The sequence below is a fragment of the Porcisia hertigi genome, chromosome 36 (assembly GCF_017918235.1).
Source record: "Porcisia hertigi strain C119 chromosome 36, whole genome shotgun sequence".
Lineage (NCBI taxonomy): Eukaryota > Euglenozoa > Kinetoplastea > Trypanosomatida > Trypanosomatidae > Porcisia > Porcisia hertigi.
Genome location: NC_090595.1, coordinates 2,864,447 through 2,883,037, shown reverse-complemented (window position 1 = coordinate 2,883,037; position 18,591 = coordinate 2,864,447). Strand labels below are relative to the sequence as shown.

The following is an 18,591-nucleotide window of genomic DNA, read 5'->3' as shown; positions in this document are numbered from 1 at the left end:
TCAAGCGGGAATGGGAAGGGAAAAGGGGGAAGAGGAGACCAACATGTACTGGTGGGGCGATCGCGTCAGATGTGTGGGGTGGAGGTCCCTCTAGGTATACAGCAAGTTGTACGTTGCGATACTTGGCGCGTACAAATCGGTTAGCATGCCTGCCTTTCGTCCTCTTTGTTGCGTTTGATGGCGTTTTTAGTACTAGATGGTGGTCACTTGCGATCAAAGTGGCGTCCTCCCCCCACCCCCGCCCTTCGTCGACGCTTGGCAGCGATGCGCGTGCTGGCGTGGACTCAGAGGATGAATGCAGCACTTCTGCTCTCTCACCCCGCCTCTTTTCCGGATGATCCTGCAAACGCCACAGTTCTCTAACAGTAACTCTTTCTCTTTCCTCCCCACCTTTTTTCTCTGTCTGAGCTTTCTTTAAGTGCCAGCTTCAAATAAGTGAAGTAGCCGGTTACTGTATATATGTGTGTGTACGCAACTGCAAGGCGGACAGGCAATGAACAGGCATTGACAAATCATTGGGGGTGTTCATCGCACCTCTGCGCACGCAGTCACACACAAAACACGAGGAGTATCAAAGAGGCATATCACTCTTCCAATATGCAGTATAAATGCCTAGCAGGCCGCCTGAGTCGAGCTTGCCAGCGTCCCCAAGTCCACCCGTGTCAGCAGCCGAGCTACCATAAACATCTGCCACCACACCGACGCGGCCCTGAAACAGCTGGTAAAGAAACCTTGGAGAACAGCGCAGCACAGCGAGGAAGAAAAAAAGAAACACCCGAAGAAATTATCTGCGAGAAGCGCCGGCTCTCATGAGACCCACGCACGTCCACCTCTGCCACAGCTCAGTGGACTCCTTGTCTCTAACCGTCCACCTCCCCCCCCCCTCCTTGCTCTTGAGTCGCGTTTTATCCGAGCCAGAGAAAGACGTGCACACTTCCACGCACCAACCCAACATTCTCCCTCTCCCCCCGTCTTAGGCCCAAATATCAATATCTGTGAGGTTGTCTCCAAGGTACTTCTCAATGGTTTCGCGTGGGTCGCAGGCGGCACCGTGACGCATAACTTTTTCCACCAGTTCGCGCCCGGCGTCGCGGTTGAGCGGGTCTCGCTCAAACTTCTTGGTCCAGATTCGGCGCGCAACGCTGAGGCTGTAGAGGTAGCCGTAGTATCCAGCCGGGTAGCCGGAAAGATGCTCGAACGACAACGTTCCCAAGACGCCGGTTTCAGTCGGCTCGGCCACGGAGAGCGGCTTCGCCACCTGAATAAGTGCACGTGCCATGTTAAACCCGCCACGGCCGTAGTCGCCAAGATCGCCAAGTGTGCGCTTGCCGACGTGTCCCTTGTCGCCGTGCGGGAAGTACACCGTCAGCGGTTGTGGGCCATGCAGCGCCTGGTCCACAGCGGACAGCACCACCTGGTCGAGCATGTCCAGGTGCTTGAACATGTTCGCTGCGTCGTTGCGCTTCTGCACAATGTCGAAAGAAATCGGTTCGCGCGTATTGATGCGATGCGCCCACAGTTTGAGGAATTCGTGGGACGAGAGGAACTGCTCAAAAAGCTGCGAAAACGTTTCCACGTAGTCGATGCTCGAGCGCGTGCCGGCGAGGTTCTGCACTTGCGTCTGACCAAAGATAGTGTGCATAGCGTGGCCGAACTCATGAAAAACAGTCGTCACTTCATTGGGCTGCATGAGGGTGGACTCGTCGTCATATGTGCCGTCAGGGCGACATTGCGCGGGCTTCAGCATGCCAACGTTCGCCGTGAGCACGACCACTGGATACTGGCGCTTCGGCAACTGCAGTCCGACTGTGGCGAGAGCCTCCTGATGCGGGACGCATCCTAGTTGTAGGGTCAAGTGACCCGCTTGGCAGTACTTCATCTCGTTCATGTACATGTCTAGTACGATCACACCGAGGAACTTCCGGTGCTCATCGTACACGTGAAACTTTTTGGCACTGAGGTTGAAGATCTCCTCGGGGTTGAAAGGGACCTCTTCCAGCTTCACGCCGAATACCTCCGAGCAGAGGCACTGGATGCCACGCACGCAATTTGCCACGGAGAAGTACTCCAGGGCGTTCTCCGGCTCTGCATCACGTCGCATGGAAACCGCCACGCGAGCACGAAATTCATCTGTGATGTTGACGCGGTTGCGGACCTCGCCGATGTGTTTACGAATAAGGTCCATCTCCGCCTCCGCGCGTGGACGATACTTGTTGGCGATGCTACACAGAAAATGCCACACGTTTTGTTGGTTCTCCAGCATCGTCCCGCGCAGCTGCTGCTCCGCGTAGCTTTCAAAGCCGAGCAACTGCGCCAGCTCGTAGCGGCACTGCAGCAGGTACCGGAGAGTGCCAAAAGGGTTCGCGGATCCCTGCTCAGTTAGGAAACGCGTGGCCAGCTCCTCCTTCTCGATGTTCATCTCGGTTACCTTGGCACGCTGCGCGTCTGGAAGATGGATGCCGTTGTTCTCCATATCCCGCTTTAGCTGCACCACATTCTTGATGGACTCCGCGGTTAGACCTTTGCGGCCCTCGGGACTATCCAACTCTTTGATAACGTCGTACAGGTCACGGCGCGAATTCACCTCACACATGTACTCGTAGCCCCTCTGGAAGGCGAGAGAGGCGCCGCGTTTGTATTTCTCGTCTGGGTGGATTTGACGCACAAACTCGCAGGGGTCCAACAGCAGGCACAGCACGTTGCTGGTGGAGTCGATTAAGTCATGCTTGGCTTGCGGCGTCTCGGCCTTTGGTATTCCCTTGAGTAGGGAGTCGCATACACACACCGTGGCATCCACGGTGTTCAGCAGGTTTTCGGGGTCAGCGAGGAAGTTGAGGTTCGGGATATCGGGTACACTACCGTAGGCTGACACCTCAGAAGACCCGGAGGACGCCACCGCCGACGCATCCGCTGTGGAGGCGAAGCGAGCAGATTCCAAGACGCCAGTTGCACCAAAACATCGAGAGCGCGCTGGTGATGCACAGGACACAAGTCGCCGGAACATCTTGCTGAAAAAGTGGAAATGCGGACGTCGACGAAGCGGCTTTGGCGCTGACAAACCCGGCAAAGAGAGCAGCTAGGAAACGCAACGCCGGCGGGCAAATGAGATGGAACTGCAGTCGTGGATGAAAAACACGCCGAGGGAGGCAGGGGGATGGGGAGGGGGGGGAGAGGGAGGGTGCGCGCGAGCGGAAGTGGTACGCGTGTACCACCACACATATTCAAACAACAACACAGAATAGGGAACAGAGAGAGAGAGAGGGGGGAAGGGAGTTCGAGGATATGACCTGAGGGAGCGGTGCGGCAAAAAGAGCATTTTGGAGAGACCGTGAACAGCGCGAAATGAAAGCATCTGCAATGTGAGGACGAGGGAGAAGAGGGGGGAGTGAAACAAGTGGTGTATACAATGGCCATCCCCTGGTGCCATACACATATCACTCACACATTCACACACTTACCCACACCCACCCACACACACAGACACACCGCCACGAAACCCCTTGCGTGCACAAAGAGGAGAGAGTAGCACTGCAAAAGGTGTATTGCACCACACGCACAGGTTAGAATGCGAGAGAGTCATCGGCAGGAAAAGAGGGGAAGAGGCGGGGGAAGACCTGAAGAAAAAAAGCACTCCCCAACCCACACTTGGCAACTGCGCAGCAAAGAAGAAAAGCCTGTGCACACCATTGTCGCATCTGCACCATCGCTCTGTAATGTGAAAGGCCATACAAGGAGAGTTCACGAAAAAAAAACTTTGTCCCAGGGAAGACCAGAGAGCCGTGCAACCAAAACCAAACACACAGGCCCAGTCTATCAGCGTAGCATGCGCCAAAAAGAGCTGAGGAGGGGGCATCGAGTGTCGCCGCCCACCCCCTCGTATCCCGACTTCGCCTCCCCCCCCCCACCCCGCAGACACACACAAAACGTTACTTGACATTTCCGATCAAGCAAAGGGAACATTCCATTTGGGCTTCGCAAAGGCCGTCGACAGCTGCGTGTGAGCGACGCCCTGCCATTTATCATCCTTCAGCTCCTGCGGCGGCATTTCATCCCGCACCTTCACATACCAGCGCCTGGCATTCGGCAAATCGCCCAACTGGAAGTACGCCTGGGCCAAGCGGCAGGCGTATTCCAGGCTCTTGGGGTCGTTCTCACATGCCATCTTATGGAACTCTACACTGAGCTCACGCAACTTGCGTGTTGGTGGCAGCCCGTAGTACCATGCATACACGCGAGACGGGTCATACCAGCGGAAGGCGCACCGAGCACACACAGCACCGAGGGTGTTGGGAATCTCCGCGTCTGTGGGTAGCAACTCCATTCCCTTGGTACCCCTACGCATAATTGCCGCATAGTTTTCCACCAGCCCCAGTCCCGTGAAGCTCTTCAGATAGTAAAGGGCCTCCGCCTCGCGTGCAGCGCACATGACGTAGGTTCGATAGCACGGACCGTATTCCTTGTTTTCGTTGATGCATTTGCGGCTCACGTCAACACCGCGCTGCAGCAGGTCCAGACGATCGCACCAGTGCTCACGTGACACTTTGTTCTTCGTTTTGTCATACAAAAAGGCGGTTTCCGCTAGGAGCGCCATGACCTCAGGGCTGTCAGGCTGTTCTGCAAAAAGACGCTCTGTGTAGTCGAATGCGCTCTCCCCGAGTGCAAAGTCCAGAAGTTGATTACGGAAGTCGATGTAATGATCGTACTCGCTTAACTTTGCCGGGGCCTTCACCGGGGCGCCCGCATCCCCGACCTCGACCGCCGCCGGCGTCTGCGGCTTCGGTTGCTTGCTACTTGAACCTCCCATGCGCTTTTTTTTTTGCTTGCTTGCTTGTTCGCCAATGCTAGTTTCCCCACAGAGACGGCAATGAGCGAGAGCGGCCAACAAGAAGCCGCAGAGGAAGCGCCGCTGCTGTGTGTGTGTGGAGGGACTGCACGGGATGCCTAACGTCTCTACGACACACGGTCGCGTGATCTCCTCTTTCAGAGTAAAGGTTTTTTTTTCGCGCGTGTGTGCGTGTTGTTCCACCCCTCCTTTTCGTTTCGATTAGAACAGCGGGAAAAAACGAAGCTTTCTTTTTTTTTACAATATTACTCTCTTCCCCCCCTCCAAAGAAGTGTGCGTGTAGGTGGGAATATATATGTATGTATATATAATAAGATTAAGTCCTCCAATACACAAAAACAGGGAGTGCGCCCACGGTGCAGACAAGATACGCACGGTAAACGTGAACCACCCAAAAACCTCGCCGTCACAACTGCTAAAGATGCTCCATTTTAGTTGGTATGTCCTCGGTGTACCGTCAGCCCACATGCCCGTGTGAATAATGCAACAACACCGTAAAGATGGAAAGGGAAGAAAAGGAATGAGCTATAAAGACGCATAGACGTTGGCCGGATACGCGGTGGACACCCCCCCCCTCCCCCCTCAAGGAGGGAATATGTTTTATGGGGAGGCTGGTATTTCTTTTTATTAGGGCGAGGAACACGAAAAACACATCTGCCAGCGACACCCGTAGGGTACCCCCCCCACGTCACGTTTCGCAAAGTTACAGCGATCAGCTCACAAAAGACCTCTGTGACAACACCTCGCCACTAAAAGTAGAAACTGTGTGCGTGTGCGTGTGCGTGTGCATATTCCCGTGAGCCCACAATACATTGGCCGCCTCGTGTGGTTCAACCTTTCCCATTTTCCAGGTCTCCTGTATGGGAATAGCGACCGTGTCCAACCAGATTGCACTCGTCACCACCTACATGTGGGGAAGAGAGGAGCCATTGAAGACACACAGTGTCGCTTCCCCGGTGACGGAATACTAATAATAATAATAAATTCAGAGAGCAGAAAAAAATGCACCGCAGGCGCGTGCACAACGCGGGCGGATATTCGTATTTATTACTATGATCAAAGGAGGAGGTGACGTGACCCACGGCGCTGGGAGAAGGGGTAACGGGAGTGCCTTTTTTTTCTGGAGAGGGTTCATCGTAAGGAACTCCTGACGACTCAGTGGAGAAAGTTAGAGCTCCCCAGAGGCTTTACACCTCTCTGTGGTAGAAAGAGGGGCACCCCCTCATATCGTCTGGGCATCTGCCAAGGAGTTGGACTACTGCACTGGGGGACATACCAACCATCCGGCAAAATCTCTCAGATGCGCTAGGGTAGTCTTTCACGTCATGGCACCAGCGCTGATTGCTCGAGCTTCGATAAATGGAAACGCTGATCCGTACTTGGGCAGACTCACCGCCTGGAAGCAGTTCTTTCCGCGCATCACCACGAAGTCGTACCCCCCCCCCCCCCCCCCAGCAACAAGCTCGGTCGCCACGGAAGTGGCTCTCGTGTCGTCTTGACTTGCCCCCCCCCTCTCCCCACTAAACCTCCCTACTTGAGAAACGCATTCTGGGCACACGACCTCAGAGCCACGAATCTCCCATGGGTTTACTCTCAAGAAACACGTTGCGCTGATTCTTCTCCGTGTCCAATGTGCGCACACCGCACCTGAACAAGTGTCTCGAGCCTATTGGCAGTGGCATGCGAGACGCTGCATCACACAGCGTGGTTCCCGTGCCTTTTTGATGGAGCGCATCAAATGGATGGCTTCCGGCGTTCATGGGAAGCACTTCGGAACACACGATGTGCTCTCTTTGAGAGGCGTGCCATCCCCCCTCACTCCGAGGGGTACTGGGGAACTGCTCCTCCCGGTGTAGAGCATTTCTGCCGGTGATGTGCGCGCATCACGTGTGGGAAGAGGGGGAAAACTCGTTGGAATGCCAAGACGGCAATGAAGCAATGATCTGCTTTGCACTTCATCAAATACGGCGTTTGGCAGGACAAACAGAGGCTCAGTGCAGAGCCACCGATGCGGCTGTCCTCAAAGGAGGAGAAAAAAAAAACATTGGCCCCGCACACGGTTGAGATGAGCAGCTGGGGCTGTCTTGGAGACAAGAACTACTGTGTCGCTTCAGGAAAAAGTCGCCACATACGATACGCAAGTAAAAGAAGCGGCGTAGCGTTACGCAGGAACCAAAGCAGTCGCGTCTCTGCCCAATGCCGCCACACACACACACACACACACACACACGTGATCGGGTGGCCACTGCCATCACACGCAGAGGAGTCGTGCGACAGCAAGCAAGAGGGTAAAAAAAGGGAAAGTTCAAGAGGATGGGGCGGATAGTGACGGTCCATTCAGCTTGATACACGAAGAGAGAGAGAGAGAGACCAAAGAAGGCTTTGTACCATCTCACACATGCCTCGAATGCCACTTCTCAGCCACGCCTTGTGTGATGGGCACAGCGAGTGAATGAAATCCTCGGGGGAGAGAAAGAGGCATCAGTCAGGAGTGATACACGCCATTTCGCATGGCACGTGAGGAATGGCAGCGTGGGTGGAACGAGGGAGCCGGGCACGGCTGAGCCAGGAATTTCAACGAAACAGTAGAGGTGTTTACACACACCTCTCATCCTGGCTCACCCTCTCGTAGACATCTCACACGCCATTTTTTTTTCTGACCTGGACGAGACTACAGGGGCGCCTCCCTATCATTGACAGTGCTCATGTCTCACCCTTCCCCCCCCCCTCTTCATGCCCCTGCATCATCCCCACCCGCAACGAGCGACCGCTTTTCTGTAGCCGTCACGATTTTTTCCCTTTGCTTCTAGGGTTTCTTCCCTCGCCCTCTCTCTGCCTGCCTGCCTGAGGGTGTGTGTTCGCTTGTTTATTTGTCAAGTTCGAGTTGGCGCCTCTTTGTCCCCCGAAATGTGTAAATAACAAAAAGCCCTGCGCTCTTAGCCATCCGCCCTCACCTTGAAAAACGTGGGTAAAAAAAAAGGACAGGCCAGAGGTGGGGGAGGGGGACATAGAGCGAAAAAAAAAGGGGAAAAGAACAACAAAAAAGAAAAAGTACTTGAATTGTTCAGCTCAACATACACGTCACTCACATCTGCACGACAGGTGCCGGACGTACGTAGCGAAAAATGCACCGAAGGTGTACCTCCGCCCCCCCCCCCCTCCCTCCCCCGTTTGTTTGTCTCCCTCCACTCCTTAATCAGCTACCCCCTTGGATGTTTTTTTCACACCGTTAGCCCTCCTCCGTCATGCGGACAGCCATGGTCCGCTCAAAACACACGCGTGACCCATGGTGGAGATGTAAAGAGATACAGCAACGAGATGATCGAAAAAGGAGAAGTGGAAGGGTTACACAAGGAGAGGGGGGGGGGTTCCCCTATGCACATTCGCGTGCGCAACATACGAGCGGCAGTGAGGTCCATCGCACTCACAGATACGCATGCGCATGCAGGCTTCCTGCGAGAGAGGCGGGGTGCTGCCCAGGCTGCACGTCGATTTTTGAGCAAGGAGCGGCGAAAACGTTCGAGGCGGCGTGGTGTTACTCTTCCTGGTCCTGGATGTTGAAGTACTTGAGCTGGTACGTCCCCTTGCCAGTGGAAAGGATGCGGATCCAGTCGCGCAGGTCCTTCTTCTTGAGGAACTTCTTGGTGAGGTACTTGAAGTACTTCTTGCGGTACACCATCGTGGTGGTGATGATCAGCACGTTGTCCTTCATCGTCAGGCGGACCTTTTCAGTCAGCTTGCCCTTGCGGCCGTTTAGCTTCGTGTTGTCCTGGAAGAACTGCTCGAAGTTGCCAAGCACATCCTCGCTGAAGATGCCATCAGCGGCCGGGATGCTGCAGTCGATCTTGAAGACCTTCTTGCCCTTGGCCAGCTGCTTCTGGCGAATGTGACTGCGGGAGCCCACCTTAGCGCGAACAGCGACCATCCTTTGCGAACGAAGCTAATTAAGCTATGCAGTGGTGACTGCAGAGTGTGCGTGACCAGGTGTTCGGGGGAGTGAAGAAGCGAGTGCGTGAGAGTGCACATGAGGGATGGGGGAGAGGAGAGGGAAATTACGTAAGACAGCGCTCAGCAAAACATCATCAAAGAGAGAGGCAAGAGTGAAAAGCGAGCAGACAAGAGGGGAAGGAAGAGCACCCCTGATCTTATAAAGATGATGTTCCAGGGTGTCCGTGCTAGGGCAAATCGGAGCATCTCTGATTGGACTACTCCGATGAAGGGGGTAGGGGTACGGGGTAGGGAGTAGGGGGCGAAGCACTTGGAAACGCCAAAGCAAACACTCCCATCAACCTCCGAGCATGAAGGCACAAAGATTTGAGTGACTGGAAGGGGGAGAGGGGAGGTGGGAAGGGAGGGGGGAAGGAAGACAAGCACATCAAATGGCGATATGCATAACAGTTTGTGGTGAATATTAGAATGCAAAGCTGACGACGACGAGGTGCATCGAGCACGCCTGCGTCAAGCGTGTTGAGCAGCCCCTACCGTAGTTGCAGAACCCTCACAATACGTGTACAGAGCGATGGAAGCACAGACGCTGTCCCTCCGTCTGTTTCTAGTGCGTACTGCGTGCAGGTGCGTTTTCGACATCATCACCGCCGACGGCTGCACTCAGGCCATCCTCCGCGGGCTCATCTTCAAGAGTCTCGACGCGACTCGTCCGCTGGCGGTGCTGTCGCCCCTCCTCCTTCTTCTCTGCCATCGACTCCTTCCGTTGGCGACTCATGGCGATCTGCCGTGCGCGAAACTCTTTGAACTTCTGCCTTTTCACTATCTCCTCTTCGGCACGCTTTTTCAGGAATGCCTGCCGCTGTGCCTCCTTTTCCGCACGTTGTTGCTCTTCCTCCTCCTCTAGTCGTTGTTGTTCCTCTGGGGCGATCCATGGCGCGTCATCATCATCGGCTGGGTCGATACCAGCCTTCTCCAACTCGCGACGTCGCCGCTTCTCCATCTCATGTTTGCGCAGGTCAAAGCGGACAAGTGGGGTACGCGCGAAAAGACCGCCAGTGTGATACAGGCAGCACTGGGCCGAGACATTCCCGCATAGGCCCGACGAGGACGACGACGACGACGACAGAGTTGGTGAAACAAGCAGCTGAGACACAAGAATGCGTCCGGTAACAAACGCCGTCGTAGCGGCCCTGGGAAATCCGGCACGTCGCATATTCGGTGAGACAAAGGAGTGCTCCTGTGTGTTTAGTTTATTTCGTGGTTGGCTCCTCTTTTCTGCTCCCTCCCTCACTCTTTCCCCCTCCCCTTCTTTTTTTTCCGTTCTGCTTCTCAATGAGCGGTTGTGTGCGCTGAATATCGCTCGTCGTTGCCAACTCCTTTTAGAGTGCGATGCGCTACAGAAAGGAGGAGAAGAGGAGCCCGGTAATCTTTTCCTCTCCTAAAATGTGTGCGTGTGCGTGTTGGACCTTGAGAAGCGGAGATGGAGAAGAAAGAGGTGTATGTGAAGAAAGTAAAGTACGTTGTCCCCTCGCCGCCATGATCCCCTTTTTCCCCCTTCTGTTTGGTTTGCCTCGGTTGCACGAAGCCCGTGGCATATTCAGCCCGTGGTCACGGGAAACGACAGGAACACCACTCCCTCACCATAGCCTCCATCCCGACCAGGTCAACGACTGAACTTTGGAGGAAAAGAGAAAGGCGGAGCGAAGCTACAACACAGTCATTTATAGATATATATATATATATATCTACACTTTTTTCTTTTTTTTGGGGGGGAGGGGGGGAAGGGAGAGAAGGTCCCCCTCAGAACGCAGCAGCAACCGCTCGCGAAGCGATGCGCCCACCCAAGACCTCCAATGTGTGATCAGCACCACAGAGTAAGAACGACCAATAAAAAAAAAGCATCATAGCCCCCAGCATCTTTCTTACGTAGGCGCAGTGATACGTGCGCTTCCTCCCTTTTCCTTGTCCTGGTTGCTGTCATAACGCTACAGCAGAAGACAAGCTGCGATGATCTGTGAAGACAACAGGAGCGAGACAACAAATTCAATGAGAAGAAAACCAAAAGGGCGAGAAGAAGGTTAATTGGCAGCACACACCAGAAAGAGCCAAACAGGAAACACATTCGCACACATTCACAACGGTCTCCACCAAAAAGACGTTACGCAAGTGTTGAGAGTGCGTTTGCGGTATTTTTTTTTCTTCGTTATTCGATGTTAATCTGCAATTTCCATGCAGTCGCTTAACGACAAGTGAGTTCAAAAAAAAAAAACAAGAAAAAAAACTTCACAAGCCACAGAGCATGCACGATTCCTAAGCCCCCGCAACACGCATGCCATGGGAACAAGAGGAGGAAAGCATGCCTGGTGGGCAGAGGAGGCAGGAGGTTCGGTCTGAGGAGGAGAAGTGTGCGGTGCGAAAGGAGAGAGCAAAGGGTAGAAAAAAAAAAACAGGGTGAGGGTACGAAGACATCCTCTCTGAACGCCGTTTTTTTTTTCTTCTTCCTCGACGCATGGGCCGAGTGCCGCCGATGTTACTTACCACCGCCCTTCGCGAGGTTTTTCTTCTTGTTAGACGCGCAAATCGCTTGGCGGTCAGCGCGCTCCTTCAGCCGCTGCTCGGCCTGTTTGGCACCCAGAGCGTAAGCGCTCGTTCGGAAGGCGCCCTTGCCACCAAACTGGCCCGTGAACTTCTTTCCCAGCAGCTCGAGCTCACGCTGCAAGATGCGAAGGGCCTTTTTCTTTTCACGATTCTCAGCGTCTACGGTATCGTCGTACATGTCGTCTGTCTCCAAGTCCGCCTCTTTCGTCATGCGATTCACCCACTGATTCTTCGCGCATGACTTCCTGATTTCCTTCTGCAGCTTATCAATCTGCCATGCGATGCGCAGGTGACTGTGAAGCTGATGCACCACTGTCGCCTGCAGCGCAAACGTCTCCACCTCGCTCTCCTTGCGACCAAGCGACTCCATCAGTTTACGAAAAGACATGTGCTCCTGAGCGTTGACGAGGAGGAGAGAGAGGCCGGTGCCACCGCAGCGCGCTGTACGACCGCAGCGGTGGATATACGCATCTGTAGTACGCGGTACTTGATAGTGAACCACGTATTTTAGTCCATCGATATCGAGACCACGCGATGCGACGTCGGTGGCCACGAGGACGCGGATATCACCCCGCTTGAACTTGTCAATGAACTTCAGACGCTGACGCTGTTGCATAGAGGCGTGCAGACCCACCACCGCAATACCGAGCACTTCGAGCAGGTTCACCAAGCGCCGGAGCATAGAAATCGCATTCACGAAGATGATGGCGCGATCGTCGTGGTAGGTCTTCAGGAAGTAGTACAAGTAAAGATCCTTGCTATTCTCGGGGCAGCGGAGGTACGTCTCGTTAATGCGCGCGGCGACAGTGGCCGATTCTGCCAGAGAAAATACGAGCGCGTTACTCGGCTTGATCTCCAGCTGCTGTAGAACTTTGTTGAGCACATCCGCATTCGAGGTGCGAATAATGCTCTTGCGAGCCGAAAAGTCGCGCCGCTCGTAATTTGTTTGCAACGACAGCGTGGCGGACGTTACGTAAGTGATGACGCGGTGCTCCGCAGCCGGCTCTGGTGGCATCGGGGTAGGCTGCGGCTCATCCTTCTTTCGATGACCATCGCATATGTTCTGAGTCTCACTTGTCACTTCTTCTTCGTCTCTCGCATCCTCGTCCTCTTCCTCCACCGCACGGGCCACCTGCTTCGCGTACTTCTTGGATGCCTTGTGCTTCTTTGTCGATGACATATCCCCATCGTCCGCTTTTTTCTTCTTCATTTGTGCGGTCGGTGTAGGGGCTTCCTCCGTCGCTTCCTTTGCGGCGCGAGCGCGCTTTTTACCCTTCTTCGTCTTTACTGCCGACTCCGTCGCCTCGGCAGCGTCTCCGTCCATATCCCCCGTCACCCCCGTCCGCTTCGCCGCGTTCACCTCTTCTTTGCCGAACGGTATAAACGTCTTCGTATCGGGGTCCCAGCGGCCACTCTCGACAGAGATTTCGCCCGCCTCGGCACCCTCCTCACGCTCCTGCACAAAGCCTGCCGGGAGCACTTCGCAATGGATGCGCTCTAGCAGCGTTCGCAGCTCATCGAAGCGCCCAGACTGCAGCATCTTGTCGGCCTCATCCAGAACAACGTAGTGCAGACGCCTGCTGATGCTATGGCCTAGGTAACAACCCTCGTTCTTCTGCACCAAGTCCCACAAACGACCCGGGGTACAGATAAGGATATGAGGGTGTCGGTTCAGAACACGCTGCTGGCGCTCCTGGGCCATGCCACCGACCACACACCCCACCACTACCTGTGGGGCGAACTCGGTTAGCTGACGAAAAGCCGAGTAAATCTGGAGTGCGAGCTCGCGCGTGGGGGAAATAATGAGAGAGTGCATAATGCGTCTTTGGCGGGCCAACTTTCGCTCGGCGCGCGCCAAATTAGCGTCCAAAGTGACTGGCGTGGTCGTCGTCTCTGGAGTCTCAGTTGATGGCGCCGGCGTAGGCGCCTCTACTCCCTCTTGGTCCAGAGTCGTGAGAAGGTGTTGCAGGATGGGCAGCGCAAACACAAGCGTCTTGCCGCTGCCGGTCTCAGCCGACACCACCACATCCTGACCAGCGCTGCCAGCAGCACCAGCAGCACTGCTGCGCTTGTGCTTCTTGCTTTTCTTGCTTTCTTGGCTGCTCAGCTGCCTTGCGAGATCCTTGTTACCCTGTGCCAGCACGTTCGGGAGGACTTCTTCTTGCACAGGGGTAGGGTGGGTGAAGTGCAGCTTCCTCAAAGCCTGAAGCAGAAGAGGGTGTAGCGCAATACGCTCCCAAAACAGGTATGACTGTCCACTGTGGCGGTATAGATTCTTGTTCTCGTTTTGCTGCGCCGCCGCCGCGCGGGCGAGGCGCTCCTGTCGCTCCTCCTCCTCGAAGATGCGAGTATCCGGCAACGCAAGCGGGTCATCTACAGCCAACGGCTGCGACGGCAGGACCCTCTCAGCTGCAAGTGGGGCCGAGGCGAGGAGTGCGTGCGGTTTCCCTGACTTTTTCTTCGATGGAACATGGATGTTTCCATTCGACTTCGGTGCACCCCCACCAGAAGAGGTGTTCGCCACGTTGGCGTGCGTCGGCGGATTGCTGTCGTCCACGACGTCCTTGGCCGGACGAAGCAACAGATCTGTCAGGCTACGGGGATCGAGAGCCACCTCTTGACTCGGTACAGCAGTACCTTCTGCAATCTCGGACATGATCATCTCCATGGGCCGCGCACCATTGTCCACCGAGTCAAACCGGTTGTAGATACGGCGAGCGGCACCCATACGTTTGCGCAAGCCGGTACCGATTTCGTGGCGCTGTCTCATGTCATTCTTGCGAATCCGCTGCTTGAACGTCGTTCTTTTTTGCGTCATTGTCAGTGATGGGTGTGTTTTCCCGCCCGGCTCAGAACAGGAAAATATAGACGCACTCGTTTGAGCGACCCACTGTGACTGAATAGACGGCAAGAAAAAGCTGGGGAATCGGGAGAATCTGTTCACCCGCGTGCCCCCCTCTGAAGACGAGTAGTGGGTGTGTTGGGGGGGGGGGGGTCAGGGGATCACTTTGTGTGGCAACGGACCTAGAGGCGGAGACGGGGAAAGGGAAGGGGGGAGTGGAACATACAAAAGGAGTTTGTTGGGCAACCACAACTAGCAGAGAAATAATAGGGAGAAGGAAGGCAAATAAAAAGGAGAAAGACTCGCTACTGAAAATCTCCTCGACACAATTGGCCCACTACTGCGCGCGTGGATACAAACAGACTTGGGGGAAAAAACGCGTTTCCCCAGCACAGGCCTCTTGTAAACGGGAGAGAGGACAAAAGGAGGGCAGTGAGACGACAGTTGTGGACGGGTGTGTCATACGAGAGAGGAAGATAAGGCGGAGCAGAAATCACCCAATACTGGCGTTGCGCAGTACACATAAAGGGTCATCACTCACACTTCTCCCCTTTTTGCTTTTTTTTGTGGAGGAGGAGGAGGGGGAGGGGGAGGGGGAGGGGGGGGTGATTCAACGGAGCCGGTATATTTTGGTGAGTAATAAAATAGAAAACGAGCGGCTGCACCGCATCCGACTATCACCCGCGCAAATCCTCTGCGGTAGGCGGCCGATCCGCACGGGACCGAGTCGGCAACACACAGGACCTCAGCCGTTTCCGCTTTTCAGCCTGCTCTACAGTTCAATCTATATGGGGAGAAGAGGCCCTCCACACCCCTCACTGCCTTTGTCACCTCCTCTCTGACAAGGAGCGATGACCAGAAACACCCCCAACTTCGTTCTCTCCGATCGTGCCCCCATTTGCGCAGTAGTCACGTCAGGCGAGAAACACCAGGGAGGGGGAGACAAGGAGGCAGCTAGAGCGCCCAAAACGGCATCCAAAGAAAGAAATTGTGACGCTACGCGATTGTAGCCCTGCGACTTCTTTTTTGACGCCCTCTCACGAGACCTTCCAGGCCGCTTCCGCCCACACATGTCCTTCTCCTCAGCATCAGAGAGTACGACTCGCCGCAACACCTGCTGCACCGTGTGCAACGTGATAGACATTGTTGTGATCATAGAAGCGGCTAAAGTCGATCCACGTGAGCAGCGGCACCAACTGCGGGTAGTCGGATCCGACCGGCGACGCGAGCTCTGACAACGCACGTAAAAACTGGTCCTCTACGGAGTGCAATGTTGCCTCAATCAGCGGCATCGTCGCCGTACTGCTGTGCATTCCCACCGCGCAGAAGCGCTCCGTCAGCTCGAGAATGTGCGCCAGACTGCGGAAGCGCTGGGTGCTGGAAAGAGCCAAGCCTTGTTCCACATTATCGAAGAAGTCCGTGAGCGCCTGCGATATGGAGAACACGCTGTCTGCTTGACCGATGCGCACAATAAGGCGGCTCCACAGTGGCTCTAGCACAAAATGGGCTGCGTAGAACTGAAACTGGCGCAGAAACTGTTCAAACTGGTGCTTCAGTCCATAGGCGGCACTGAACTCGCCCAGGAGCTCATTGTTGTACCACAGCTCACACAAGCGCCGCTCACACGTCTTCACCCAAACCAGCAGGCGAAAGATCACATTGAGCTTGTGTGTCACCTTTGCATCGAGCACAAGAGTCAGGGGCCACTGAAGGTCTGCCTCAAGCTGAAGCAACTCCAGACTGCGCCGAGTGTCAACGTCGGTGCCAGTGACACCATCAGCCATGCTCCGACGGGACACCAGGGTTGCCGTCGCATCCTCGCCGACGACCGCAGTAGTCGTGTCGCGGCCGCTGTCTCGTTGCCGATTCTGCTCTTGCAGCAACTCCTCCAACGTGCAGGTTGCGAAGCTGCACCCGATGAGGTCATGATACGGGTCACTTGCGCAGCTGCGAGCCACTGCTGCCTGTAATAAAACCTGCATCGAATGTGCTTTGACGCGATCTGGATATTCGGCGAGGAGGCTGTCGGCGCTGTCGAGAAAGTCCACCACCCAGTCCCCCCGCTCTTGGAGAAAATAAAGCTTCAAAGACTTGAGGTGTCCGAGTAAGTCGACGGAGGGACTAAACAGCAGCTGAATAACGGCACCGCTGGAGATCTCAAACGATTCCTGTACCTGGCGTTGGAGCTGGTCCGCACCACTCCAGGTCAAGAATGCGTTCCCAGAGCCGTCGGTGCTGGGTAATTCTGGCCCAGCCGCACCACCGGCCAGGGATGCAGAGCGGAACACCGGCAGCGCGGCGCCGTACTCTCGCAAAAGGCAGCAGTACTTACCCGCAAAGAAAACCATTTTGGCTATGCGACTCGGCGTCTTGAGGAAGACCGGTACGAGACTCTTGTTGAGGGAAAAGCGGCGCTCAAAGGCGACCACGTCCTGCTGTGCCGCTGCACGTCGGTGCGAGCCAAACCGGCCCTGCGAAACTGGGCTGAAACCGCCGACTCCGATTTCACTGGCGCGCCCTGCGTTTGATGCCGACGGCGCCAATGCATCGAGAAAGAACTGACCAACGTGTCGCTGCTGCTGGTGACTCGCGGCTGTTGGGGCGGGACGCGCAGGGCGGTAGACTTCAGATATGAAGAACTCTCCGTATGGGTCGTCTAGCACGCCGCCGTGCATCCAGCGCTGCAACATGCGCAGGTAAGGAACGAGCGAGCGACGGAGTAGCAGCATCAACAGTTCGTGATCCTCGTGGCTGCCGGAATACTTGTTCACTTGATCACAAAGATGATTCAGTATGCGAGGCCCCACCAACCCGGTGGAGGGAAAAGCAGAAGTCGATGAAGTCGGCGCCGCGTCAGAGAGCGCTGTATGAATGAGGTCCATTGGCAGTACCTGCCGCAGTCGCACCACGTGGTGCCCTACTCGGAGAATTTCCGACACGACGCCCATTAGTGGCATCGGCCGCCCCTCACTCCACACTTGTAGCCTGGAGACCTGGTGTGCGTAACTGGTGTTGATCTCCGAGACCACTTCGCCAAGCGCCATGAGCACCAGACTGCGGCTGGTGTACTCAGCCTTCTCAATGCAGCGCAGCGCCGTGAAGGCGTCAGCGACAGGCAGGATCGTTTCGCAGAGGCCTCGCATCGAAATGGGCACATGAGACGAGACCTGGAATCCGCCGGTGAGCGTGAGGCCACCGCTGGAGCCGCATGCCGCTGGTGTGTACTGGAGGAACATGCCACCAAGTCCTACTGCGGCTGCGAGAACCTCTCTTACCAACACTGTATCCTGTATCTCCTCTGGCATGCTAGCCAATTGTGATGGCTCATGGAGAGCAGGCACGCCGTCAAAACCGCCGTGTGAGGCTCTGGGCAGCGTGTTCGGTCCGCCTTCCCCTGGAGCTGGTTGGGAAAGAAGAGGAGCCAGGGTGTGCATTCTGGTAGAGTTGGTGCCTAAAGAGTTTTGGCGACTCAGGGATCCCGCATCTGCGGTGTCTCTCCCACTGTTGCAGTGACGCTGCCACTCCGTCTCTATTACGGCGATACTCAGTGCATCTGTGATGCCGGTGGCGCGAATGACCTCCTGCCGTTCAGTGGCGTACTGCACTTGATCAAATCGCAGCCCTCGCTTCTCCAGCGAGCCCAGGAATCGGGTCCAATCTGCGTTGCCGTTCATTGTATACGCTAAACGGAAGAAAAAAAAAAACACAAATGAGGGGCGGAGGAACGGAAGGGCAAATATGTATATATACGCAGCAGCAGTCGTACAACAAACAACCGCAGGAACAACTGTCACAACAGGTGCAAGCAACGGTGTAGGTGTGTGCGTGCGTGCGTGCGCGTGTGCTTGTGGAGTCCAGAAAGACGACGACCTTAGTGGATGTAACGTATTGTCCTTACCCTTTTTTTGGGAGGGGGGAAAGGAGGAAGAGGGGGGGGGGAGGGGGACGGCTGAGACTTGTGTGAGGTCTATCAAGGGATCACAAAAAAAAAAAAGAGTATTCCACAACACCAAAAACGCACGCGTTCTGTTACTGGGAAACCGGAAGTAAAAAAAAAAGAGAAAGCGCATAATAGAAATGAGTGAGGGGAGAAATTTTTGCTTCTGGTCCAGTCCACAAAGCCGTGTGGCCACATCCCTGCAAAGATGTCTGTGAATGTATCGCTCTCAAGAAGTAGGAGCCGAAACAGGAAAAAGGCGTGTGATCTCACCGCCTCCAAACACAACCAAAGGTTCATGAGCATCAACGGCGAAACAGTATCAGTTGGGGGGAGGGGGGGGGGGCCGAACTCCACCGGCGCGGCCCTCTCCATGCACACTGTAAAAGGTGATTGTTTTCTCTTTCATTCGGTTTGATTTTT

The 18,591-nt window shown here is 55.2% G+C and overlaps 6 protein-coding genes across 6 annotated transcripts; all 6 read right to left on the bottom strand.

The window, feature by feature from the left end:
- Positions 1–973: 973 nt before the first annotated feature.
- JKF63_00721 (uncharacterized protein) lies at positions 974–3,004 on the bottom strand (the record flags this gene model as incomplete). The annotated part of the gene is made up of 1 exon (XM_067896771.1): positions 974–3,004. The coding sequence occupies one exon, from the start codon at positions 3,002–3,004 to the stop codon at positions 974–976; it is 2,031 nt and encodes a 676-aa protein (XP_067752928.1).
- A 939-nt stretch (positions 3,005–3,943) lies between these two features.
- On the bottom strand, positions 3,944–4,804 carry JKF63_00720 (uncharacterized protein; the record flags this gene model as incomplete). The annotated part of the gene is made up of 1 exon (XM_067896770.1): positions 3,944–4,804. The coding sequence occupies one exon, from the start codon at positions 4,802–4,804 to the stop codon at positions 3,944–3,946; it is 861 nt and encodes a 286-aa protein (XP_067752927.1).
- Positions 4,805–8,378: 3,574 nt separating this feature from the next.
- On the bottom strand, positions 8,379–8,768 carry JKF63_00719 (uncharacterized protein; the record flags this gene model as incomplete). The annotated part of the gene is made up of 1 exon (XM_067896769.1): positions 8,379–8,768. The coding sequence occupies one exon, from the start codon at positions 8,766–8,768 to the stop codon at positions 8,379–8,381; it is 390 nt and encodes a 129-aa protein (XP_067752926.1).
- Positions 8,769–9,395: 627 nt separating this feature from the next.
- Positions 9,396–10,004, bottom strand: JKF63_00718 (uncharacterized protein; the record flags this gene model as incomplete). Its single annotated transcript, XM_067896768.1, has 1 exon — positions 9,396–10,004. One exon carries the CDS (start codon positions 10,002–10,004, stop codon positions 9,396–9,398), a length of 609 nt encoding a protein of 202 aa, XP_067752925.1.
- A 1,317-nt stretch (positions 10,005–11,321) lies between these two features.
- JKF63_00717 (uncharacterized protein) lies at positions 11,322–14,207 on the bottom strand (the record flags this gene model as incomplete). The annotated part of the gene is made up of 1 exon (XM_067896767.1): positions 11,322–14,207. One exon carries the CDS (start codon positions 14,205–14,207, stop codon positions 11,322–11,324), a length of 2,886 nt encoding a protein of 961 aa, XP_067752924.1.
- A 1,112-nt stretch (positions 14,208–15,319) lies between these two features.
- Positions 15,320–17,905, bottom strand: JKF63_00716 (uncharacterized protein; the record flags this gene model as incomplete). The annotated part of the gene is made up of 1 exon (XM_067896766.1): positions 15,320–17,905. One exon carries the CDS (start codon positions 17,903–17,905, stop codon positions 15,320–15,322), a length of 2,586 nt encoding a protein of 861 aa, XP_067752923.1.
- Positions 17,906–18,591: the final 686 nt, after the last annotated feature.